This window comes from Choristoneura fumiferana, chromosome 6 (assembly GCF_025370935.1).
Source record: "Choristoneura fumiferana chromosome 6, NRCan_CFum_1, whole genome shotgun sequence".
Lineage (NCBI taxonomy): Eukaryota > Metazoa > Arthropoda > Insecta > Lepidoptera > Tortricidae > Choristoneura > Choristoneura fumiferana.
The window spans coordinates 8,436,549-8,462,405 of record NC_133477.1 but is presented as its reverse complement, the minus strand read 5'-3'; the positions used below and the strand labels follow the sequence as shown (position 1 = coordinate 8,462,405).

At 37.9% G+C, this 25,857-nt stretch overlaps 2 protein-coding genes across 2 annotated transcripts in view; one reads left to right on the top strand and one right to left on the bottom strand.

Moving 5' to 3' along the window:
• The window catches only part of LOC141428640 (uncharacterized), an 8,008-nt gene extending 6,497 nt beyond the window's left edge, over positions 1-1,511 (bottom strand). Inside the window, exons 1-2 of the mRNA XM_074088645.1 lie at positions 1,098-1,511; positions 152-338 (exon numbers count right to left, since the gene is read on the bottom strand). Of these exons, the coding sequence (XP_073944746.1) occupies positions 152-338; positions 1,098-1,511 (601 nt within the window). The remainder of the gene's footprint in view (positions 1-151; positions 339-1,097) is intronic.
• Positions 1,512-12,541: 11,030 nt separating this feature from the next.
• LOC141428639 (ecdysone oxidase-like) lies at positions 12,542-25,532 on the top strand. The gene is made up of 4 exons (XM_074088644.1): positions 12,542-12,686; positions 14,147-14,280; positions 18,820-18,983; positions 24,134-25,532. The coding sequence occupies exons 1-4, from the start codon at positions 12,542-12,544 to the stop codon at positions 25,530-25,532; spliced, it is 1,842 nt and encodes a 613-aa protein (XP_073944745.1).
• The last annotated feature ends 325 nt before the right edge of the window (positions 25,533-25,857 follow it).

Below are 25,857 nucleotides of genomic sequence, written 5' to 3'. Positions count from 1 at the left end.
AATTTGTGTGTGTCTGGTACCCTGGTTAATGTGTCATTACGTGCGTGTAAAATAATATCACGGGAAGCAAACTCTTCGCCAGAGACTATGGCTGCAACTTCATTGATTAATGGTGCATTATATCGTCTTTCATGTTCCCCACTTGGCGTACGGTCAGGGTGCATGACCAACTTGTATTCTTCTCCTGGCATTCTATCTAATGCTGTTTTGAAAGTGTTAATGAGATTGTTATGATCGTGCAACATTCTCTGGATTTTTAAAACTGTATCTCTTTCAACTCCCTGAATATTTTGACACCTGCGGTCAACTTCGCTATTTTCGTCTCCCATGAAGTAAATCTGCAAAAATTTTGGCTGATCATTTGTAGGCAGTAAAGACCCAATCCTATGATAAATTTGACCTTGGATTGTAAACGTACTGGAAAATCCAGGCATAACAACGTCATTACCTACTCCAAACGACGTCATCTGAAAACAACAATTATATTTTCTAATTCTGTTCAAAAAACGTCGTGATTCATTGCTATCGTACAAAAATAAGGATTTTAAGGGTTCTTCTGGCTCTCCAAGTGATGAAAGTGAAACTTTACCACCAGAACAACACATACCCGGTGTTTCCTCTTTCCATTTTAGAGCTTCACAATGTAAACAGCTTTTATCCATCCGTCCGATGAGAATTAATCGATGATTAATATAATCGATCATAGGGTCATAATCAAAAGCAGCGTCTTGAAATGCCTCCCATGTACTACGCGTAAATGCACTTCTCCTTTGCGACTGCCGTTCAGCATTTAAAACACGTCGTCTTTGTGACTCTTCTTGTGACTCTGCAGCAATCAATGACGCATGACGCTCAGCATCTAATAGACGACGTAACCGAGTTTGTTCTAACGTTTCAGCGGCTCTTTGAGATGCGTGGCGCTCGGTATCTAATCGTTGCCGTGCTTGACTTTGCTCCAAGGTCTCAGTGGCTCTTTGAGCTGCGTGACGTTCGGCATCTAAAATTTGACGGGCCTGTGTCTCTTCTAATGACTCCACGGCTCTAAGAGAAGCGTGACGTTCGGCATCAAAAAACCGACGCGATTGACTTTGATCTACTGTTTCAGCAGCTCTCTGAGCTGTGTGACGCTCAGCATCTAAATGCCGCCGCGCATGCCTTTGCTGTTCAGTCTCAGCATCTCTTTGAGCTGTGTGATGCTCGGCGTCTAAATGCCGCCGCGCTTGCCTTTGCTGTTCAGTCTCAGCATCTCTTTGAGCTGTGTGACGCTCGGCATCTAAATGCCGCCGCGCTTGCCTTTGCTCATCAGTCTCAGCAATTCTTTGAGCTGTGTGATGCTCGGCGTCTAAATGCCGCCGCGCTTGCCTTTGCTGTTCAGTCTCAGCATCTCTTTGAGCTGTGTGACGCTCGGCATCTAAATGCCGGCGTGCTTGCCTTTGCTCTTCAGTCTCAGCAGCTCTTTGAGCTGCATGACGCTCGGCGTCTAAAATGCCGCCGCGCTTGCCTTTGCTCATCAGTCTCAGCAATTCTTTGAGCTATGTGACGCTCGGCATCTAAATGCCGCCGCGCTTGCCTTTGCTCTTCAGTCCTCAGCATCTCTTTTGAGCTGTGTGACGCTCGGCGTCTAAATGCCGCCGCGCTTGCCCTTTGCTCTTCAGTCTCAGCATCTCTTTGAGCTGTGTGACGCTCGGCGTCTAAAATGCCGCCGCGCTTGCCTTTGCTCATCAGTCTCAGCAATTCTTTGAAGCTATGTGACGCTCGCATCTAAATGCCGGCGTGCTTGCCTTTGCTCTTCAGTCTCAGCAGCTCTTTGAGCTGCATGACGCTCGGCATCTAAAGCCAAACGGGTTTGTGTCTGCTCTTCAGACTCTTGGCTTCTAGCAACTTTCGCAGCGCGAGCTCTGCTAGAACTACACGCCAGATTAGATTTGCGTTTTCTAGGCATATTAGAATTAAAAAGTGATCAAACAAAAAAAAATCTACCCGATGGATACGAATCAAAAATGTACCTTATTTACACTTGAAAACCACGAAAGATTTACGAAATAAACATGCAAACCTACTACTCAATTAATGGCCAAAATTAACAAAAACAATAGTAGGTACCTACTTTTACACTACCTACTTTAAACGCAATAAACAAAAAGATTTACCATTATTAGGTAGGTAACCTAATCTAACCTATTCAACAATCGAAATGAAAATTAAAATATAATTATGACGAAATCTAAATTAAAAAAAAACTTTTGACGAATGAAATAATCAAAAGTTGACCCTGTGCAAGCAAAAATGTATTTAATAACCTGCAAAAAATCTAACGGATTTATGAAACACAATTATTTTGAAGATCTTTGCAAAAAATCCTGAGAATAATTATGATGTAGGTATGTATCTAAATTGAAATGAATTAAATAATCAAAAAACGACTCAACGCAAGCAAAAATGTATTTAATAGTAACCTGCAAAGAACCAAAAGAATTTCTTCATGACAATTTTTTTGAAGAATACTACTGAAAATCCTTTGAAGAAATCAAAATCGCAGCGGAATTTTTTTAATATTCACATACGTCCGACACAGTCGTCTGCCCTCACGTGTCTGCCCGTTCGGGTAGCCGCACTTAGCGATATTACCCCCCACTACGCCGCGCCGCTGCCGGCACATCGTCCATGTGTTTGGCGCACGGTGAGTCCCGCGCTCACGCGACGTGTATAATACATGGAATGCCCTGCTAACACAAAAGGACGTATATTCATAGTGAAATCTTGGTGCCTTACGTAGTTAGTATAAGTTAGAAGGGCATTTTTACACATTTTTTCGATAAATATAATTACTTATAGTAAATTCGTTTGAACTGCCTTACGAATTTTTATCCCTATACTTTCAAGTAGGTAGATCGAAATTTCAAAAGCAGTTAAACGAATATTTTTTTTTAATTCTTTGCCTTTTTTAAACCTTTGCTAAATTCCTAAACACAAAGATTCATCGATTTATCTTCGATATTAACGACCTTCCATGTAAACTTTCATCCCCTATTTCATCCCCTAACAGGCCGAATTTTCAAAAAGCTTTTGCCCGCGACTCCGTCCGCATGGAATAATAACTTTGGAAAGTATTTAATTTATTTAGGATAACTATTCTGCCAATAATAGCACATAGAAACTTCCACAGTTTACTGAAAATAACCTATTTTAATACATTGATATAAATATAAACTATTTATTTTTGTTCTTCCGTCCATCCATACATCCATGTTCTTTGGTAAAACAAAAATATTTTGCGGGTAGCCACATTTTAACAATACGACGTGTATTATACCCTGCTTACACAAAAGGACTAATTATTATTCTTCATACTGAACTCTTGACACCTTACGTCCTTTATTGTAAGTTAGGAGGGTAGGATTATAATTAACTAAGGTATTTTTACTAAGCATAGCTACACATATTTCCGATAAACATACTTATACTAAATTAGTTTGGAATTCCTTAAGAACTTTCATCCCCATATTTTCAAGTATTTGAACTCGAAATTTGAAAAGCGCCGGAAAAAATGTTTTTTGGGTTCCGTAGCTCAAAAGGAAAAATGGAACCCTTATAGGATCACTTTGCTTACCGTCCGTCCGTCTGTCTGTCAAGATCCTCTATCTCGTAAACGCGCGGAGTATCGGTATCGAATTGAGATTATTTGCGATTAAAACCCTAAACTCAGGTCAATAGTCCCGAAAGCTGTGAAAAATGAAACTTCTAAGTCAAGGCAAACAAAAGCTACAGTAATTAAAATGTGTGTCCATACAAATCGCCTTAACAGAAAAAGTTATGGGGCACTTCCGGCTGTCCTAGAAACTTGTATTTTTTTTTTGCATAAAGGCAGCTTTTATATAGCACAATAAATAAGAAAAATCTGAAAATCATAATTTTTCATGTCTGACTGTCTATGTCAATAATCCATCTATAATGACCACTGCTAACACTGCATCATCTCCTGGCCGGTAAAATTTTCAAAAACGCTTGAACAAATATCTATTTATTTCTTATAATGTCCAAATGCCAAGTTTCACAAAAAACCATCGAACCAAATTTCATCAAAATCGGTTCAGCGGTTTAGGCGTGAAAGCGTAACAGACAGACAGACAGACAGACAGAGTTACTTTCGCATTTATAATATTAGTATGGATAATGTCCAAATGCCAAGTTTCACAAAGAACCATCGAACCAAATTTCATCAAAATCGGTTCAGCGGTTTAGGCGTGAAAGCGTAACAGACAGACAGACAGACAGACAGAGAGTTACTTTCGCATTTATAATATTAAATAAGTATGGAAGTATGGATGAAGGGCCTAAATGCCAAATTTCATCGTTTTATCTTCGACTGCGACAAACTTTCACCATATTAACTTTCATCCCCTATTTCAACCCCTTAAAGCCTTTTTTTCGCAATAAAAGATAGCCTATGTTCTTTCCCAAGGTCTATTCTATCTCTGTACCAAATTTCATCAAAATCGGTTCAGCGGTTTAGGCGTGAAAGCGTAACAGACAGACAGACAGACAGACAGACAGACAGACAGAGTTACTTTCGCATTTATAATATTAGTATGGATATTTAGATAGTCTCATTAAGTACAACCATGCAAAAAGTTTTTCAAGTATTCTCTCATCATCTGCTTCATTCCGCGTATTAATGGACCTCCCCTCGTATGTAAGAACAAAAACTTTACATTGTGCTGTAACTAAATACATATAGGTATGACGTCTTAGAATTCGGATTTATCTATCACCTGATCCAATCCAACATGTTGATTCAGATGTCAAACTTGAATGCGGAAGTAACTTGGCATGTTTCTAGCTTTAATTAAATAATAGAAACCAATTTAACACGCTCACAATGAAAATGGAAGATAAATGGTTTGTTTTTTTCAATTTTTCCATATAAGTAGGTAATTGTAATAATAGTGCGTGGATACAGGTGTAAATTTTAAATGGAATAATTTAACGTACCTATTCCTTGGAGCGGCGGCGCCAAATTAAAGTTTTTACTCAAAAAAAACTCCGTTGAGTGGCCATGACTGACACCCCCAGATTAATTTCGCGAAATCGCAAATTTTATGAAAAATATCACCAAAAAAAAACTCATCAGAACAGCGGTTTCATATTCGCTGTCGCTTCCTATTGTATAACAATACAGTATAACAATGGGTTGAGGATGCTGCTGGGGCTGTCCCGTTACTGCAGCGCGTCAGGCATGTGCGCAGAGGCGCGAATAGACAGCTTCCAGGCCATATTGCGCAAACGAGTTGCCTCCCTGACGCGGCGCGTACGGGATAGCCCGAACAGCCTCCTCAATACCATTCTGGGCAGGGTGGACTGTCCTATTGTACGGCGCTGGAATTTTCTTCATAAGGGTTCCAGACCGGTTTTATATAATAATAAGTAATTAATGGTTAATGATGTTATTGTGATTGTGACATATAATATTTAATAACTAATAATTTAATTTAATTTAATTTAATTGAATAATCGGAACTGTATTTTATGTTTTTAATGTTGGAGAATTATTTATAAATCTACTAACATAGTTGTAAGATTTAATATTACTAACCATCTATGGACATTGTGTTTGAAATAAATGGATTATTATTATTATTATTATTGTAGCAATCTGCACGACACCACTGCACAACACAGGGAACGCTTTCCTTGTTTGCGACAGCAATCTCCCGAATAGCCGACTCATACGAACCATATTTAGTAATGATGTGTCGGTAAAGCCGACTATCCGCCCATAATCATACTCGGCGACACGGACGTCGGACAATCAAAAATGACAACATGTCGCGGCCAACTTTGATTTTCATATACGGTGACAGCCAAATGGCCATATAGCATTGGCAAAGGGGAAACAGCAGGGCTACTACGAAAGTCGAAACTCGAAGTTCGTATCGTACCGTCCCTCTCGCTCTCGTATTAATCTCAGGTCACATCAATATAAAAACCTACAGGGTACCTACTTCCCGTGAACTCAGAATCTTGAAATTTGGTATGAAGGTAGCTATTATAACACAACCAACTAGAAAGGTCTGAAAATCTTGATTTTTTGTCTGTCTGTAAATATTATAGACCAATATAATCTGACCCCACACTGCGTACATTTTGCTCAAGAGTAGGGCTCTGCATACACTGGATGTACTAATTCACTCGGAAAAAGCGTGAAATGTCTTCAAGACACGATTCCCGTTTACTTACATACCTATAAATGTGTACGGAACCCTCGGTGCGCGAGTCAGACTCGCACTTGCCCGGTTTTTTTAATGTTCAGTCGCCGCAGTAAGTAGTTGGTCAGTCGGGGCACTTCATATTTACCTGAGGACACCGACCTATAACTGTAACTATGGTTGATCTACATACAAGCGTAAATACAAACATTCATACATACATACGCTCGAAAAACGTAGGTAACCTTGAGACAGCCGAGTAAAAAGTAACCGATGTGTTGTTTCTCATTTTCAGTTATTTATATGCCAAATTTCATCTTAATCCTTCCAGCCATTTTGGCGTGAAAAGGTAAAAAACACACGCACGCACGTACCTACTTACAAACTTTCGTTATAATGTTAGTTAAGTAGGATTATGTAGTAGTATAACACACCCGAGGCCGCTTTGCTGTTCTCTTAAACTTTCACTACCATATGGCCAAGTACGTGAAAGAGAACAGCAAACAGAGCTCGGGTGTATTATATTTTAAATAATTGCTTGTGCTGTGCAAAATATGGTTGACAAAAAAAAACACAAATACACAATTTAAGTATTTTAAACTTATATATTTCACAAATGATAAGATTTATATATTACATTTATAATCATTTATCCAAATTATTCTAAATAAACGATTAAAATTTTGTTAAAAAGATTTGGCTGTCAGTCGTTCACGTCGACTAGAAAAAATCATTTTAAATAACTAAATTGTAATGACCTTTCTACGTTAACAAAGGTCACGAGAAGGTGATTTAAGTATTTTCACTTCTCATGCTCTTAAAATGTTACTTTAGTCTCTGCCATGCATATCGGGACTAAAGCTCATTTTATTCTCTAAGGATTAAAGTATTTTTTTATTGACGTTGGATACCCCTGAACAGCTTTACGGTTTTTGTGAATGGAGGATTTTTAGGGCATGGAAATAACCTCAAAATGACAACTGTGCAAAAATATTTAAAAAAACACGGTTTAATTTCGTGAAACACAATTAATGACTACGAATATGAATCTATTCAATTATATTAAGAATTAATTAATAAAATTGTATTATGCATAGTCCAATTAGTTTTTAAATAGTTTTCAATTTTGAAACTGTTGGCTAAATATGTAAGGTTTTAAAGCGTTACCAACTTCGTAAACAATAAAAGAAAAGTAAAAACCGCGCCACTTTATTAAGATGGTCTGTCCATTACTTGAGCGTACGTTTTTAAAAAGTAACATTGTATGTAATTTTGTACTGAACATTGTTTTTTTTTTCTCGCACTCAAAGTGAAAAGTAGAGTGTTTAACGCGAGACTAAACAACCATAATGCCACTCAAACTATAACCACCCTCGCTCTGCTCGGGTGGCTAAACATCTCGTGTCATTATGGCTTGTTTTAGTCCTTCGTTGAACAATCCACTATTCAAATATTGCACGCAATTTTTATTGACACCCTCCGGCATATCCACCTCTTTGCCTTCTATCAACTGCTGTACGACTTTTACAGTACCTATTATAACCGGGGTTTTTCTTCGGGACATTTTTTAGTTAAAAATAAACTTTTGCGCTTATTTATACTGTCTTTTTAAGCTGCGTACGGACAGTGCGTTCCTGTGTTACTTGTAGTCGGAATACGCAGTCCACGCGTACATTGGATACGCGTACAGCTCCTGTACGGACCGCCGCGAACCTGAAGGCGAGGCCAATCGATAGGTACATAGAGCTGCGAGCCTCAGTCAATGGCTGAGAATGCATTTTGCCGTCTACGCGTAGCTGCAAGTACGGGCATGGTGTACCAGGAAACGCGTAACCGACTACGCGTGCCAATGTACGCGCAATCCGGACGCAGCTTAAGGGTTCCGTAGTCAACCTAAGAAACCTTATAGTTTCGGGATGTCTGTCTGTTTGTGTCTGTCTATCCGTGGCTAAGCTCAGAGACCGTAAGTAATAGAAAGCTGTAATTTGGCATGAATATACATATCAGTCACGTCGACAGTGGTAAAAAATAAAACAAAAAAAAACTTTTTGAGGGTACGTCCCATTGACGTAAAGTGGTGGTGATTTTTTTTCTTTGACTAACCCTATATTGTGGGGTATAGAAAGAAAGAAAGAAAGAAAGAAGACATTTATTCACTAACACAGAAGACACACATATACAGCAAAATTTACACAAATAAAAAAATAAAAAAATACAGAAAACACATGAAAATAGTCAATACAATATACACAATTTTGTGTGTCCCCGCCACAGAGGTCCCCGCGAAAGTGAAACGGTCGCTGACTCAGCATTATGCTGAAGCGTTAAACGCCTGCAGCGCTGATTTTCTGCCAGAACCGTCTGTGACTCACGGAACGATACACAAATATAATAAATTAACCACTTATCTATACATACGCAAATGAAATTAAGAGAAAAAAAAATAACTATAACAAACCAAGAAATAAATAAATAATTATTAAAATAATAATTAAAAGAAAGAAAAAAAATGGATTGTTTAAAAACAACAGGCTGGCATATCAATGTGGTTGGCATGTCAAAGTGATGGATAGGGAAGGGATTTTTGGAGCGTCAATAAGTAATCCTTCAGCTTGCGCTTGAAGGTATATCCTTGGATAGGGGGAGGAATATCATTCCAGCACTTGGACGCCGCAAACTTAAAACTTCCGCGGAATGCTGCGGTCCGGTGCTTGGGCACAAGAGCCATTGCGCTCCTGCGGTCACTCCTCGACCAAACAATTTTATTGTGGAGGTACAATGGGGTCCTGTAGCGTCTCACACCAAACAGCAGGGTGGCGAGGTGCATGCGCCTGCGTGCAGACATGTTCAACAAGTTAGCGGCGTTCAGGTACGGAGTGATGTGGCTGCGGGGAGGGACACGGAAACAAAAACGAGCGCATGCGTTCTGCACCCGCTGTAAAAGCCTCTTAATACGACCAACAATGCAGCCGTCATAAACAACATCACAATAGTTTAATCTGGACAATATAAGCGATTCACAAAGGTCAACACGCAAATCGACACTAAGGTAATCGCGTATATTGTACAGAACTTTGAGACGATAGAAGCAGTTACTTACAACTTTTAAAATGTGGTTCTCAAAGCTCAGCTTGCCGTCCATAAGGAGGCCAAGGTTGTTAGCTTCTACCACCCGTTCTATTTGATCACCCATGACGGCAACATTCTCGGTTAGTCAGAGCATCAATAGCATTCTGAATTTGATGTCTCTATCCAAAAACTATGTACTTCGATTTGCCGGGATTGAGGACTAAACAGTTGCTCTCTGACCAAGCAGAAACACGATCGAGGCCTGCATTGATGGCGTTTACAGCTATGGACGTTTCTGACGGCGCGCAGGAGACGTACAGTTGAAGATCGTCCGCGTAAAGATGGTATCCACTGCTCTTTATACTGTTGACAACATCAGAACTATACAATATAAACAGCAGAGGACCCAGTATCGAACCCTACGGCACACCCCGTGTCACAAGGCAAAGAGAGGACCGCAGAGCACCACCATCCAGCCCACGCAATACGATGGTCTGCGCACGGTCAGTCAGATAACTGTTAAATCATTTTATCGTCGTTACATCAAATCCATAATACGACATCTTAAATAACAGCAAGGGAATGCTAATGCAGTCAAAAGCCCTGGAGAAATCTAAAAGCACTAAAATGGTACTCTTACCAGCATCCTGAGCCTGTAATATATTATCAACTACATCTAGTAACGCAGTAACTGTCGAACGACCCTTGCGAAAACCAGATTGCAGTTCAGGTAGAATGTTGTATTTCTCCAAGTATTCCGACAGCTGGACGCAAACCACCCTTTCCACCAAATCTTTGATGCACAGGGAAGGATACTAATAGGATGGAGTTCGGATATATTAAAAAGGTTAGGTTTTTTCGGTAAGGGGGTCACTTGAGCGATTTTCCAATCAGTCGGGAAAGTCATAGTCTCAATGCTCTTATTGATGATGAAAGTCAGTATCTTAGAAGTCACCGGGAGAGTCATGAGTAGCATGTCAATGGCAATAGAGTCATGTCCTTTTGCAGTCGTTTTAATAGAGGTCATTATTTTTGTCACAGCTTCTATTGTCGTTGGTAAAATAGTAAATTTTTTGTCACTTTGTCTATCAAATTCATACCGTGTCAGGTCAGATATAGATGCAGCAGGTTTACCAGGTATATTTAAGAAATGGCGGTTTATTAAGTCGGGGTCGTTAAAGTGTGTCGGTAGGTCAGTCTGCATCTGTGAGTCTGGAAGGACAACGCGCTTTAAGTTTTTCCAGAGTGTCTTTGAGTCGGTAATGTCGTTGATGTGGTGCTCGAAGTAGGCTCGTTTCTCGCTATGAATGGCTGCGATCACTAGATGTTTCAGGTCCAAATAGTATTGCTTATGAGCATCAGTCTTGGATCGCCTGTATTTGGCGTGGGCTTTGTCTCTGAGACGCATCATAAGCTTTACATTGCTCGTCAGCCATGGTTTGAGTGCCTCCTTCACAACAATCGTTTTTACAGGCGCGTGTTTGTCGAAAAGTTTAAGTACAAGTGCGTTCAATTTTCCAACCGTTATCCGGGTATCGTTATAGGTCTTCCTTAAAACCATTGCGGGGTTGCCAGGTTGATTTTTCGATTCAGTGATGTGTTTGCGAAATATTCAACTTTAAAGTGCAAATTTTCATTAAAACGAGCGTCGTCGTCCCCAGCCTCTAAAATCTTAACTATTTGATGGAAAAATTGAAAAAATCAAGGATGGTAGTAAGTATATTTACAAGGAAAATTATGACGGCTAAGATTGCTTGAGAATTATTAGCAGTTTAAGCGTAAATAGCAGCCTAAGGTAAATATATCTAAACATGGAAGATTCCGTACACAATATGAAATCCTTAGAAAAATAATACTTGATTTTTTCATAATAGCTACGGAACCCTATCTAGGGCATGTCTCACACGCTCTTGGCTGGTTTTTTCCTTTTATTATTGTCATTGCAAATAGTGTTGAGAATGTTGCATTAAATGTAGGCATGCTCACACGATGTTGATACACCTGTCATTTGTTCAATAAGTATTTAGGAAGTTTGACACTTGCCCTTGATCTATATCGAACTATCTATCACACTCTCTCTGTATCCGGTTGCTCCGATGGAGGCACATATTTTTGTATCGGTCTCGCATAGCCTAAATTCTATTTAATATATTGCATCATTGTAAGCCTGAAACAAATTTTAATGAACAATATAGTCGTGAAAGTAAAGTGCTGTACTTATTTTTATTTCGCGGAAGAGCCAGTAGAAACTTCCCAAGATCCACATTTCTCTTCCCCACCTCATCTCATCATCTCCAAGAAATAGTACATCGCGTGCCTTTGTCCGTCGTTATAAAATCCGGGTAGGTATTGTGTGAAATCTAATCTGTGAATTTAAATACTGTGATCATACATACATGCACTTTATTAGGACTCCACTTGAAATACTTAAATATCAACTCTAGATACGATGGGCATTAGATTACTTATTAATACATTATAATGGACATCTCGCATTTATGGTCAATGACATGTGTTCCGTAATTGTCATGTATATCGGAATAAAGCACCTTTAAATAGTTTATAATATAGCTCAAATTGTAATACACATGATGTGGATGTACTTTCTAAATAAATAAATAAATTAATGTACTTTAACATTGTCAAATAAATTATTTTTCATTTTCATTTTATGACATAAATTAATGTCATTTGACGTATATTGTTTTAAAACAACTCTCAACGACCTGCTCAATGACCTCGTGCTGACACAGGATGCCGACGTATTCGCTGACATCTGGCATGCATTGCTCATTAAAATAAATAGCTCATGCAAAATATTCAATATGTTTACCTAACTTAAGTTACCGTCATTAATTAATAGTTTATAATTGTAATTTTATGGAATAAATAAATAAATAAATTAGGGCGAAAAAGATTTTGTACCGTAAAGACATATCTAGAGCGTATCTAGAGGTGTATTCCTAACACGGGTAGAAGTCTATGTAAACTCTTTATTGCACATAAAAATAAAAATACTTATATACAGAGAGGAGAACAAAGGCGAGCTAAGAAAGAAGGCAAAGGTAAGTACGTATTTGTTTTATAGTTACGAACAAAAGTGAATATTCAAAATGTATTTGTTTTTTCTGACAACCATACCTATTGCTACGAAAAAAGCACGTTGATAAAACAATTAATAAATTTCAGTACGCATGTGTACCTAACCTATATAAAAGCGCTCAAACTGAGAAATCAGACGCATTTCAAGTTGTTTTTGGTACGCGATGGATATCCTCTCGTCAACACTGGGCAACCCTGCCAACTTTAATCCAACGACGACGATCGATTCTGTCGTCAGCTCTTTGCAGCTTTTGGCCACAGTAGCGTCTTTTGTAAATGTCAGCTGGCCAGAAAACAGTCCAGTTAAAGGTAATTAAAGCCTTCTTTTACCCTTACGGTAAGTGCTCATGCACTGCTATAAGAACATTTTTAGACACTTGCTTTACAATAATAAGTCAGAAATATAATGCTTCTCATACCATGGTTTTCTCCGGCTCTTTATCGCCCACGGTTAAATCCAGCCTAATAATGCTAGCTTTATTAGATAATATTAGAGAGTACGATGGTGCTGGTAGCCACAAAAGCCAGCGGTTTGGCCTCTCATCAGTATTGAACAGCGGGCGCCATAGGATCTTCTTATGCTAGTGCGTTTGCAAGCACTGTGGCGCCAGTTATGGTTCAGCCTACATTTGACGGGCCTCTCATCTTGTAAACCGTGCCCCAAAATGATGAACCCATCCAAATTACGCGAGGAGTCTGTGTCTTCTTCCGTAGCCCTCTCCGAGGCTTGCTTCTGCGCAATTATTTATCCGTAGAATGAAGCTGCTACGTCTCAACACCACTTTGGGTCTGTCTGTCTGTCTGTCTGCCCGTCCGCGGCTTTGCTCAGGGACTATCAATGCTAGAAAGCTGTAATTTTGCACGGATATATAAGTAAACTATGCCGACAAAATGGTACAATTAAAAGTAAAAAAAAATTTTTTAGGGTACCTCCCATAGACGTAAATGCTGGTGATTTTTTTTTCTCATCCAACCCTATAATGTGGGTTATCGTTGGATAGCTCTTTTAAAACCACTGAGGAGTTGCTAAAACAATTTTTCGATTCAGTGATTTGTTTGCGAAATATTCAACTTTAAAGTGCAATTTATAATTAAAGTCAAGCGTCCACCCTCTAAAATCTAAACTGTTGGGTGGAAGTTTGAAAAAATTCAGGATGGTATTAAGTATATCAAACTTTCAAGGAAAACTATAACGGCTAAGTTTGCTTGAGAATTATTAGTAGTTTATGAGTAAATAGCAGCCTAAGGAATAAAATATACCTAAACTTGGAAGATTCCGTATAAAATACGAAATCCTTAGAAAAATATTACTTAATGGCCTTGGCCACGGAACCCTATTTTGGGCGTGTCCGACACGCTCTTGGCCGGTTTTTTTTTATTTGTAATGTTTTGCTTGCATGTAAGTAGCACCTACTAAAGAGTACATTTGTATTTATTTCGCAGTGTTGTACCCAAGTTAGGCATATGAAACTTAGATATTATGTATGTAGATTAGATGTTGATGCATATTTGAGAAAAAAATGGTGATAGTACTGAGAGCCGAAGTTGTTACGAGTATTAAAGGTTGTTTTTTTTTTTGTTTTTTTTTTAAACTGCTTTCAAATCGGTCCACCTGTTTAAGAGCTACGGTGCCACAGACAGACAGACACACACACAGACATACAGACACACATAACAGTCAAACTTATAGCACCCCTCTTTTTGTGTGGGGGTTAAAAATAGTACCCGTACGCCACTCAACGTGTTAAAACGTGTCTCTATGTTTTCAGATGGTGATCACTTCGACATTATCGTCGTGGGCGCTGGTACGGCGGGGTCCGTGATGGCTCGCCGGATGGCGGAGGTGTCTGAATGGCGCGTACTGGTGATCGAAGCTGGCTCCGACCCTCCTGCCTTTGGTGTGGTTAGTTTTAACTAAGATAGGATAAGATACTGAACAAGAGATGGACCAAATATAAAATCAAAGCCACTTACAGTCGCCGCCATGGTCATAAGAAGCTCACAGAAAAACTGGTCATAATATTCAAGCTATACTCGCACACTAACAGGTTTGCAGGTGGTAGGACCTTGTGCAAGGTCCGTCCGGATTGCTACCACCATCTTGCTCGCTAATCCTGCCGTGAAGCAACAGTGCTTGCACTTTTGTGTTTCGGCGCGGAGAGTAAGACAGCCGGTGAAATTACTGGCACGTGAGGTATCCCATCTTAGGCCTCTAGGTTGGCAACGCATCTGCAATACCCCTGGTGTTGCAGATGTTTATGGGCGGTGGTGATCTTTTACCATCAGGAGACCCACTTGCTCGTTTGCCATCCAGTCGAATAAAAAAAAAAAAAACTAAATATTCTATATTTAGGTACAAGCAAGGAAACAGGTTATTATATATTATAGGTATATTCTCAAGACGTCAAAAAATCGAACTATAAGTTCGATGTTTACATATATTTGATGCTACAGCTATATTTTATTCCCCCGACTGTAGCTACACACATCAATTGAGAAGTAACATATTAATGTAAGACCAAACACTTATTATAGAAACCTATAATGTAATCAAAATACCACAAACGGAACTTATCAATCTAAAACACACGAGTAATATTTACCTCGACGTTTCAACCACATATTGCAGTGGCCGTAGTCACGAGTAGACTTAAGGGTAGGGTCACAGAATATTTAATAGTACTAACGTACATAATGGCCACGCTCCGCCCCGCACCGATTCGAGTTACCCCGCGCCTCAAGCGCAGATTGCAGGAAAACCGCAGGAAAGTAGTCGGGTGCGCAACGCGATGTTTGACGGCACTAAGTTTGGGAGCAATAATTTTGCTAAATGATAACGGTACCCTAACTACTTACTTTATAAATTGTCAGGGTAGAGCAGTGAGACCCTAGGGGTTCAATTTGAGTAAAACGAATTTAGGTTTTAGACGTTTATTTAGCCCTTAAGGCTTTTCTGACAGAATAGAAATAAATAATAATAGTACTAGGGTTTTGCGACAGTCAGCCCTGTGTATCTTACGCACACATTGACGCGTGTACAGACGTCGTCGTGCTTATGTAGATTCAAGAACGCGTATTTTGTACGTCGTGGCCGCCCTGTGGTAGGGTGTGGTGTCTGCATAGCAGCGCGAGTCCTTCGAACTACCCGCACTTGATCACAAAAAGTACCGGCACTCGTATCTCGAACTACACGCACTTGGTCATTTTTATTTGTCACCCCATCACACCATCACACATCACTAACAACGTCCGATCGTCCCTCCGAACATTCATCCCGACACCGATACTTATTTATAACAGGATTTCATGAAGACGAAAGCTACATCGTCCCGGTTGAAAATTTTGGTCTTATTTATTTCAACCGCTTGACGTACCATTCTTGAGTGGAAAATGACGTTCCGTGGAGAGGATTTTGGGATTGTGAAGCTCAATCCAGTGGTTTGGTCCTGACTCCAATAAATGTTCGGCTATTACTGACTTATTCACTTGGCGATTTTTAACAGCTGCAATATGTTCCTTGACCAGCTATTGTTCTTTTCATCTGTCCGATATAGGAAGTACCACAACTACAATCAACCTTATAAACACCCGGGTGTTTTGAAGGGAAGGACATTTTTTTATTATTATTATCATTATTTTGTACATACTTTTACATTTTTAGCTACTATTAAAAACCAATAGCAGGTTTATGCAATAGTTGGCGAGATCGTGCGGTTTGGTTCGCGCTTACAATAATCTTACTTAAAACATCCTTGAGTGTCCTAATATGCCTCGCGACTTTGGACAAAGGCGTGTACACCACCTTGATGAAATACTTGCCTAGAACGGCACCATCTTTGTCCGTCACTCCTTTCACATAAGGCATATACGCAGGCTGTCGAGCTACATCAGGATGTTTGGTTCTACGTTTCCTTCTGGGCTGCCATTTATTTACCACATCCGTTACACATTAGTACCTCCTGAACATGTCTCAACTCGACCTCAACAAATTCAGGGTCACACAAATCAAATGCCTGTATGTATTTTGCAATGAACTCGCAACGGGTTGCAGATATGGGATGGTGGTGAGACGATGCGTTCAGATACCTATCTGTGTGCGTCGGCTTCCTGTAGACGGTATGTGTCGAAGAACCATCCGGTCTCGCCATTACCTTCACATCAAGGAAAGCTAATGAATGTCCTCTTCCAACTCATAAGTAAAACTTCTCTTTGTATAAAAGGAATTAAGATATGCCAGAAACTGTTCCACTTCAGGTTTCCCACCTTTCATAACGCCGAAAATATCGTCGACGTACCGCTTCCACAATCTTACATTCAACGCTTATAATATTTACGTCTCAAAATGTTCCATCCAGATATTTGCCATCACCGGTGCCACGGGACTACCCATAGCAACGCCATCAATCTATAGACAGTACATTACATTATAGTATAGATAGTGCTGTCCTCGATACAAAAAGTAACTCCCTTCTAAACAGTTTCTGAGCAGTTCCATGTAGGACTGTCATGTCAATTCATGTCATTCTCACCTATACTATTCGCGCTGTCATCGTTCATCCACCATTACCTCTCATATTTCGTTTTCTAGAATTTTTTTACCGTACAACGGCAAAACTACTAGACACTGGCAAAATTGTCCTCCGATGGACAGAGCCATATTTTTTTAAAGAAACAACAACACCTATACTAAAAACTGGAATTCAAGACCAAAAAATCTAGACAGATATTACTGTTAAATCTCTCAATGTCACTTCTGTCACTGTCAAATAAACTTTTCAGGTATCGCCAACCTTTTTTAACAGTGATCACAAAATTCTAAATTGCTCTCGTGTCTGACATTTTTTAATGCGCAAGTGGTCTCCGCGTGGTTTCTGGAATTTTGCTATCAAGTTGCAAAAACTACAATCACCGTACAACGTACAGAAGAAGAATATATTAATCTTTAATTTAACTGACATTGGCCTAAGCCTTAAGGCCGCCATTGAGGGGAATAATAATAACCTTTTTTAATATGATTCCTTGTATTGTTATTAAATAAGGATTTTGTGAAAAAAAAAATACTTATTTTCAACTCTCAACTAACATTGAGACAATTTTATTCTAAGGCACATAAACAGGATAAGGTTGCGTTGTTCTACCACAGTGTAGTCCTGAATATTTATTTTATTCCGTTTTTTCGTATTTGGTGTTATGGCCGCAACAGAATACATTATCTGTGAAAATTTCAACTGCCAAAGTTTATGTTATGAGATACAGTACAGCCTAATGACAGACGGACAACTGAGTTTTAGTAATAGGCCTCATATTAAAATCACAGGAAAGGAATTTGAAAAGGTTAAATGAATTATTTTTTAACAGTTTTAACCACCATATTTAGCCACCATGCATAGAAAAACAAGAAAAATAAGACCAGAGCATCTATATTTCAGTTTGTATTTTCGATATAGGTTTTACGGGATGACCGTAAAAGTAACAAAAAATTTGGAATTGAAATAAAAAATACAAAAAGATTAAAAAAAAACAATCTTAATTTGATTGCTTAATAACGATATCTCTTGTCCGGGTGAGCGGTTAGTTCCGATGGAGTGCCGAAAAGTTTCTCGATGAGGGCTACGGCATAGATGTCGCTAGTGTCGCTGCTTAAGTGGCTAAATAAGAAACAACACAAGCTGAGATATGAGGTGCATAGGAGAAATTCGTGTCTGTATCGTTGTCCAGCGGTGGTGTAGCGGTATAGCACACGGCACGGAATGCCGAGGACCTTGGTTCGATTTCCAGCGCTGGTCTTATTTTTCTGGTTTTTCTGAGCATCTATATTTCAGTTTGTATTTTCGATGTAGGTTTTACGGGATGACCGTAAAAGTAACAAAAAATTTGGAATTGAAATAAAAAATACAAAAAGATTCCAAAAAAAAACAATCTTAATAAGAACGTAATTATTTAAAACGAAATGTTGAACATAAAAAGGTTAATATGAATATTTTTGAGAAAAAGTGAATCTTAGGAACCACAATTGTATTGACCAGATCTGAAAGGGATATTATAAGTATCAAAATATTTTGCCATGCCTACTAACCTACAAATTCGGTCACCGCATCTAAATTCTAAACACACTTTTTCTGTTTGGACAAGTTTTCCCGCTTTACTTATTTTTGTTTGAATTTGCTTATCGTGATAAAAATAATCTGTCGCACACCACTTTTGATTGTTTCACTCATGTTTCAGCAGTAAATTTCCAAAAAACTTTACTTGAACACACGAAGGTACTAAACTCAACAAGTCACAGAATAGCTAATAGTACTAGCTCAAGTGTCTGTTTTCTTATACTGTTTAGTCTGTTTGCACATGACATTTGAATAATGTTGCCACTCAAATAATAGCTGGGTTCATCTTTCATTAGCCAAATTTGAAAAAATTAAGCAGTGACAATTATTTTACGCAGATACCTGGACTCTGGCAACTAGCAACCCATAGCCCTTACGACTGGGATTTCCATTCCGAAGTGGATGAACGTACGTCGCAAGCACAACATGGGAAAAGATCGGTACACACGAGGGGCAAAGTACTCGGTGGAAGCTCTACTATCAATCATTTATTGATACAAAGGTAAATCAATGTTTGTTTAAATTTAAACAGGTTGCTTAGGATTTGTAACATACGAGGCTGCAGCGAGGAAACCGTAAAAGGGTAAAATATATATTTTTTATTTATAATTTTGAGCGTTATGTTTTCCGTTGTAAGATTAAATTAATGTTACATGTTTTGGTTGTTAGAGGTTGTGAAAATATTTGCATTATATTTGATCGTTATACTCAATGTATGTATGTCCGTCCATAGCTCATTATACATTATGAAATTATATATTTTATCATTATACGTTATGAGCAAACGTAATGTTACAATAAAAAAAATAGAAAGTGAAGTTATACGTAATGAATATTATATGTTTTGTTTTTATATATGTTCTATTACTTGCCCGAGCCATAGAGGTGCACTAAGATAAGAAGAGACTTTTGTAAATTCTCACGGAATAAGGAATAAAAGGTATTTTATTAACCGACTTCAAAAAAAGGAGGAGGTTATCAATTCGGTTGTATTTTTTTTTAATGTTTGTTACCTCAGAATTCCGTCATATGCGAACCGATTTGAATTATTTTTTTTCGTTCGTCTAGGAATGAATGGCTTCAATTAGGTTCCATAAGCACCAAATCAGGATCCGATGATTGAATTCTAAGGAAATCGAGGGATCTCTTCAAATATTGTAGGGACACCTATGGTAAAATATTTAGTAGTAACTTGTGAGTTGTGCGTTTGCTCTTGAAAATCATCATTTGGTGAAGTGGAACTGATGATGAACACCACATTTGACCAACAAAGGTACTAGTCATTAACAAGTACTTCATGGGTTGAATTTTAAATTACTTTAACACAGTTTCTAAGCAATTTATGCTCGTCGTAATGTATATGGTGAAATGGAAAGAGTGGTGATGCACCAGGACTCCTCAATAATGAACGTCTCTGCATCGGAAAAGCAATTTTTCGTAAAAGGTGTCGAGCAGTTGACATTTTAAGTTGACTATTAAATCTTAGATTATTTACACTAAAAAGCGTGAAAAAAAATTATAACAAAAAATAGAACCGACTACAAAAAACCATGGAAATAATTTTCTACCAGTCTGAAGTCGGTGCCTCAGCGCGAGCCAGCAGGAGTGATTGAAGCCTAATATATAAATAAGTATTCGTAGTCGGTTCTATTTTTTGTTATAATTTTAAAAAATACTTATGACTATTTTAAAAAGTGACTTGATATATCTACTTACTTATCTATTCTATTATTATTATTACTTACATAAAACTGTTTGTCCTGACTGATTCATTATCGCCCAGCCAGAAACTTAAAATATGGTAGACATATTACTTGTGGGTCACAGAGATCCACTAAGAAGGGATTTGTTTAAATTCGACCTTTAAAGGGGTTTAACAGGGGTCCAAAGTTTGTATGCAAGTCCGTCATTTTTGAAGCTAGAACGTTGAAACTTTTTCTAAAGAGACCTTTTTCTATCTATCTATTATATCTATATCTGTTATATCTATATCTATATTTACATAGGTATAATAAATCTGTAGAAGGTCGGCGTCTGTACATTAGAAATATTTGAGAAAATTTTTTACTAAGTAGGGGCCTTTATTAGCGCAATAGAACCCAAAACAACGATTTTTAGAATTATTGTCTGTTTGTCGGTTTGTCTGTTTGTCTGTGCATTTATTCACGCTAATCTAAATTTATAGAATTTTGTTGAGCACTTTTCGAAGAATAGTTGTTGATTTCGCGAGAACTTCGGTTATCTATTAATGTTTTGATTCATTATAGTCTGTAAAATGATTTCAGGAATATAAAATTCGATAAATGGATAGTTCCTAGAAATTATTTTCCAACGTAAGATGAGCTGACAACAATATGGTTCATCTTAAGTTGGACATGTTCGTGTGAGTTAGGTAGTTAGGTACCATCAGCCAAATATATTATGTGGTCTACCACCCTAAAGCTGATAATAGTTTGCATGTCAAAAAACAATAATGCCAATAGACGTATCTGTCAACTTGAAAGTTCGACTTTAGCGACATACTCATTTGATAGAACTTGTTTGAAAATTGATAGACCACTTATTTGGCTGATGGTACACGGAGGCGCCCTGCCTATCCTGGTATCAGAATTTGATATTTTAGAATTTTATTTATTTCAGGGTATATGTATATATATAAAAACTGTGACTGGCCGATAAACTGAAAATATTTGCGAAATAATATTTATAAGCGCAATAGAATCCAAAACAATGTTTTTTTAAATTGTTGTTTGGCAGTTTGTTTGTTTGCGCGTTTGCTCGCGCTAATCCCAGGAATGGCTTTACCAAAGTGGATGTGCTTTTCATTGATGTATTGTAGGTAGTTTAGTATGGACGACATTGCGAGAGTTGTAGGAAGGCGGTGAATGAAAGTGGCGAGTTGTCGATTATTGTGATGTTCTAGGGGAGGCTGTTCAACAGTGTGGTCGTCCTGCTGATGTTTGGCTGATGATGATGATGATACTATTAGTTTAGGTTACCCGAAGCTTTGGTTAACTTTATTATATCTAACCTTTTTGTGAATACAAAATTAAAAAAATATATAAAGTAGGGAAATAAATACATAACTGGAAACACCGACATAACTGGGAAAATTAGAAATAAAATAAATACGTAATTCAGCGCTTGTAGAAATTCTACCCTTAAAAGACCGGTCTAAAAGGGGTTGAAAGTTTGTATGGGACTTTGATCGTTATGAAATTGGTTCGTTTCAAAAATGTATTTAGGCTAATTTTAAGAAATACAAAATTCGCCTTTTTTTTATTCCAACTTTAAAGGAGAGGAACTATTTGGAGCCAGAAACTTGAAATTTGTCAGACATATTTCTTGAAGGTTGTAAAGATCCACTAAGATGGGATTTTTCGACATTCAATCTCTAAAGGGGTTTAATAGGGGTTCAAAGTTTTTATGTAAGTCCGTAATTTTTGAAGCTAGAAAAAGGCTAGAAAGTTGAAACATTTTTAAGGGGTTTTAATTACAAATAAAATAACACATAAATCAGCGATTTTAAAAATTCTACCCTTAAAAGGGTCAAGAAGGGATTGAACATTTGTATGGAACTTTGATCTTTTACGAAGGTTACATATTTGAATATCGAAAATTAAAATACCTACGGTTAAAATGTCGATGTCCAATATATCGAAAATCTAACTATCTACAAAACTGATATCGAAATATATAAATATCGAAGTACAAAGTATCGAAGTACAGAGCGCCGAAAATCCTATGTGTGAACTATCACGTGACAGGGTCGATGGAGCTCCGCTTGGCTGAGCTCCTATTCCGCCCAGTTGAGGCGCTTCGTGCCTTGACGCAATACTAACCTAACCTAACCTATTGAAGATTATAGACGTTTCGGTAAAATGATGAATTACCAAAAATATTTGGTTCAGTTTGGTTACAATACCTACAACTGTGACCACAACAACGCATGAGCAGAGCGAGCGCAGCGAGCGTGCCGCGGCAGCGGCCAGCGAGTGCTAAAAATGACTAGATTATGTGAAATAAATGTTATTAACAGTACGATATTTAAATTTTTGACATTCAAATATGTTGATATTTATAATTTAGATGTAATTATTATTGACATTTTTACTCATTCGATAGTTTAATTAATTTAACGCGGACAAAGTCGCAGGACTCGCAGGCGAAAAGCTAGTATTAGATACCTATCGGTGCAAAATATAATCCACCCTACCACAAAAACTTAGATAACTGCTGAACATTGTTTATGTATGTTGGTGTTTAGAAAACGTTACTTTTGGCATGTTTAGTTTAGTTTAAGAGGTGTTTAAAGATATTGTGGGGCTCTATTCGTATAGGTATATGGAACGTCTAGACTAGAGATAAACACAGTATCAGCTTCATCCATTTGACCGCATCCAACGCAGAGCTACTAGATTTGTTGGCAACCGGGCATTCTCTGACTGGCTTAATCCTCTGGCAATGCAGAGGGATGTAGGTATCATATCTCTGCATTTTGTACCGCATATTGTACCGTGTATTGTATTGTTGTATTGTAATAATAATAAATAATAATAATATTTTATTCATGAAGAAGAGATTGTACATAATTTTATGAAGTCACTGACCAATGAACTAAGTATAAACCTGTATCTCAGGTGTCAGCATCTACTCCCAAATTCATTACAACATTGTAACATTGTAACATTGTAACTATTTATTGTAATGGGGAATGCTCAGATGAATTATTCGGATTGTACGCACCCGTCAATAATTTCATTCTCACCACCTTGATGGTTGGCAATCTAGCACCGTCCGCTTCCACGCACGACAAAAATATGGAACCAGTTTCCTGGGACATTATTTCTAGAGCGGCACACCTTAGATATATTTAAAAAACCAGCCAAGAGCGTGTCGGACACGCCCAAAATAGGGTTCCGTAGCCATTATGAATAAATTACGTAATATTTTTCTCAGGATTTCGTATTTTATACGGAATCTTCCACGTTTAGGTATATTTTATACCTTAGGCTGCTATTTACTCTTAAACTACTAATAATTCTCAAGCAAGCTTAGCCGTTATAGTTTTCCTTGAAAGTTTGATATACTTACTACCATTCTGATTTTTTTCAAATTTTTCACTTACCGGTTTAGATTTTAGAGGGGGGGGGGGACACTCGATTTTAATGAAAATTTGCACTTTAAAGTTGAATATTTTGCAAACATATCACCGTTTAAAACATACAATCGTTTTAGCAACCCCCTAATGATTTTAAAAGACCTATCCAACGATACCCCACACTACAAGGTTAGATGAGAAAAAAAAAATCACCCCCACTTTACGTGTATGGAAGGTAAAGTAAAATTTTTTTTTTGTATTATTTTGTTGGCATAGTTTACATACATATTCGTGCAAAATTACAGCTTTCTAAAATTGATAGTCCCTGAGCAAACCCGCGTACGGACAGACAGACAGACATGGCGAAACTATAAGGGTTCCGTTTTTGCCATTTTAGCTCCGGAACCCTAAAAACGAGCCTATCAATCTCTCAACGCACCTGTGACACCCCTCGTGTTGGCAGATGTCAATGGGCGCATGCTCGTTTTACCCCTCTTATACACTGCTCTTATACGTATATAAATAAAAATAAAGTAATTCTTTATTTTCAGAGGTTCAAAGCTAGACTTCGATGAATGGGCTGCAGCTGGCCATACCAACTGGAATTGGGAATCTGTGCTCAAGTACTTAAAGAAAGCAGAAAATATGCTTGATAAAAAACTTGTCAACGGACCAACATCAGAATATCACTGCGATAAAGGCCCATTTAGTGTTAAACCTCAAAGTAATAATGAACTATTTGTAGAAAAAAATAGAAGACTGCTTAAAGGTTACTCAGAACTAGGCATGAATATACTTGAAGATCCATTCGTACCAATACCTAATGGTACGGGAGAATTGTATTTCAACATTAAGGGTGATAAAAAACAAAGCAGGAGAGCTAGTAGTGCTGAAGAATATTTGCTTCCGATAAAAGACAATGGTAATTTCCACATCCTCAAAGAAGCACAAGTCATTAAGATCCTGATAAATGACAATAAAGAGGCTATAGGGGTGAGAATAGCTACAAAGTTTGGTCGAATAAATGTATATGCAGATGTTGAAGTAATACTCTCTGCTGGCGTGTTTAATTCACCAAAATTATTATTGTTGTCTGGAATAGGCCCAAAAAAGGACTTAGAACGCCTAGACATCCCTGTAGTTCAAGATTTACCAGTTGGCGAAAATTTGCAAGACCATGTGTTTGTACCTGTTGTTTTGTCTGGGCAGAGCAATGTAATATCTGCATTGGATACAGTTGTATCTCTCACTGAATTGTCATCATTTCCGACTCCTATAGTTTCTGGCGTTTTCTCTTCATCAACAGGAACTCTAGATTTACAACATATTACATTATTATTTGGTACTCTATCACCACTTTTCTTTTACTTAATCGCAGTCAATTTTAATTATAATTTAGAAGTTTCGACAGCCTACTACCTGACAGACCCTGAAAAAGAAAAGATTTTTTCTTTAGTTGCGCTAACTAAGCCTGAGTCTAGAGGTAGGGTGACTCTTCGCAGTACTAATCCATTTGATCCTCCAAAGATCTTTAACAACTTCTTCGCTGCCGAAGAAGATTTAGAAAGAATGATAGGTGCTGTTAAGAAGATCAAAAATTTAGAAAGTACCCCGGAATACTCTGATGTTGACGGTACATTTATCAGACCACCGCTTCCAGAATGTGATGATTTAGAATATCAGAGTGAAGATTACTGGGCATGTTATGTTAAAAGTATGGCCACTACCATCTTCCATCCCGCCAGCACTTGTGCTATGGGTTTGGTTGTTGACAATAATTTAAAAGTTAAAGGAATAAAGAAGCTGAGTGTTGCAGATGACAGTATAATGCCGTTTATTCCAAGAGGGACAACTGCAATGGTATCAATCATGATAGCTGAGAAGGCAGCAGACATAATAAAAAAAGAACACGGCAAGACTGAAGGATTCGAAGATTTTCCATGTGATTAATCCATAATTTTGTGTTTCTATGATTATAAAGTTAAACACTTTCAAAATTATATTTTTTAATGGAAGGAACAACTAGCTTTGAGTAGGTAACATTTTCTTGAGAGTATACTCGACTCGAGTTGCATAAGGTCTGATGTGAATATCCGTCGAAATTGACTTATTTACACTAGGTACTTTATTTAAAATACTTCTTTGTCTACCACACAGACCCTTATATTTCTATCTCTTTCCGTTGAAGAAATATTGAAATGCATAAGGTCGAATCTGACGTCGTTTCCAAAGTACAGAGACGCATCAGGACTAATTTTAACTTTCACCTTTATGG

Excerpts from the sequence above, each read along its gene's own strand:
- LOC141428639 (XM_074088644.1), top strand. The coding sequence starts at position 12,542 with ATGGATATCCTCTCGTCAACACTGGGCAACCCTGCCAACTTTAATCCA. Across the intron at positions 12,687-14,146 it reads AGAAAACAGTCCAGTTAAAG|ATGGTGATCACTTCGACATT; the intron begins GTAATTAAAGCC and ends CTATGTTTTCAG. Across the intron at positions 14,281-18,819 it reads ACCCTCCTGCCTTTGGTGTG|ATACCTGGACTCTGGCAACT; the intron begins GTTAGTTTTAAC and ends TATTTTACGCAG.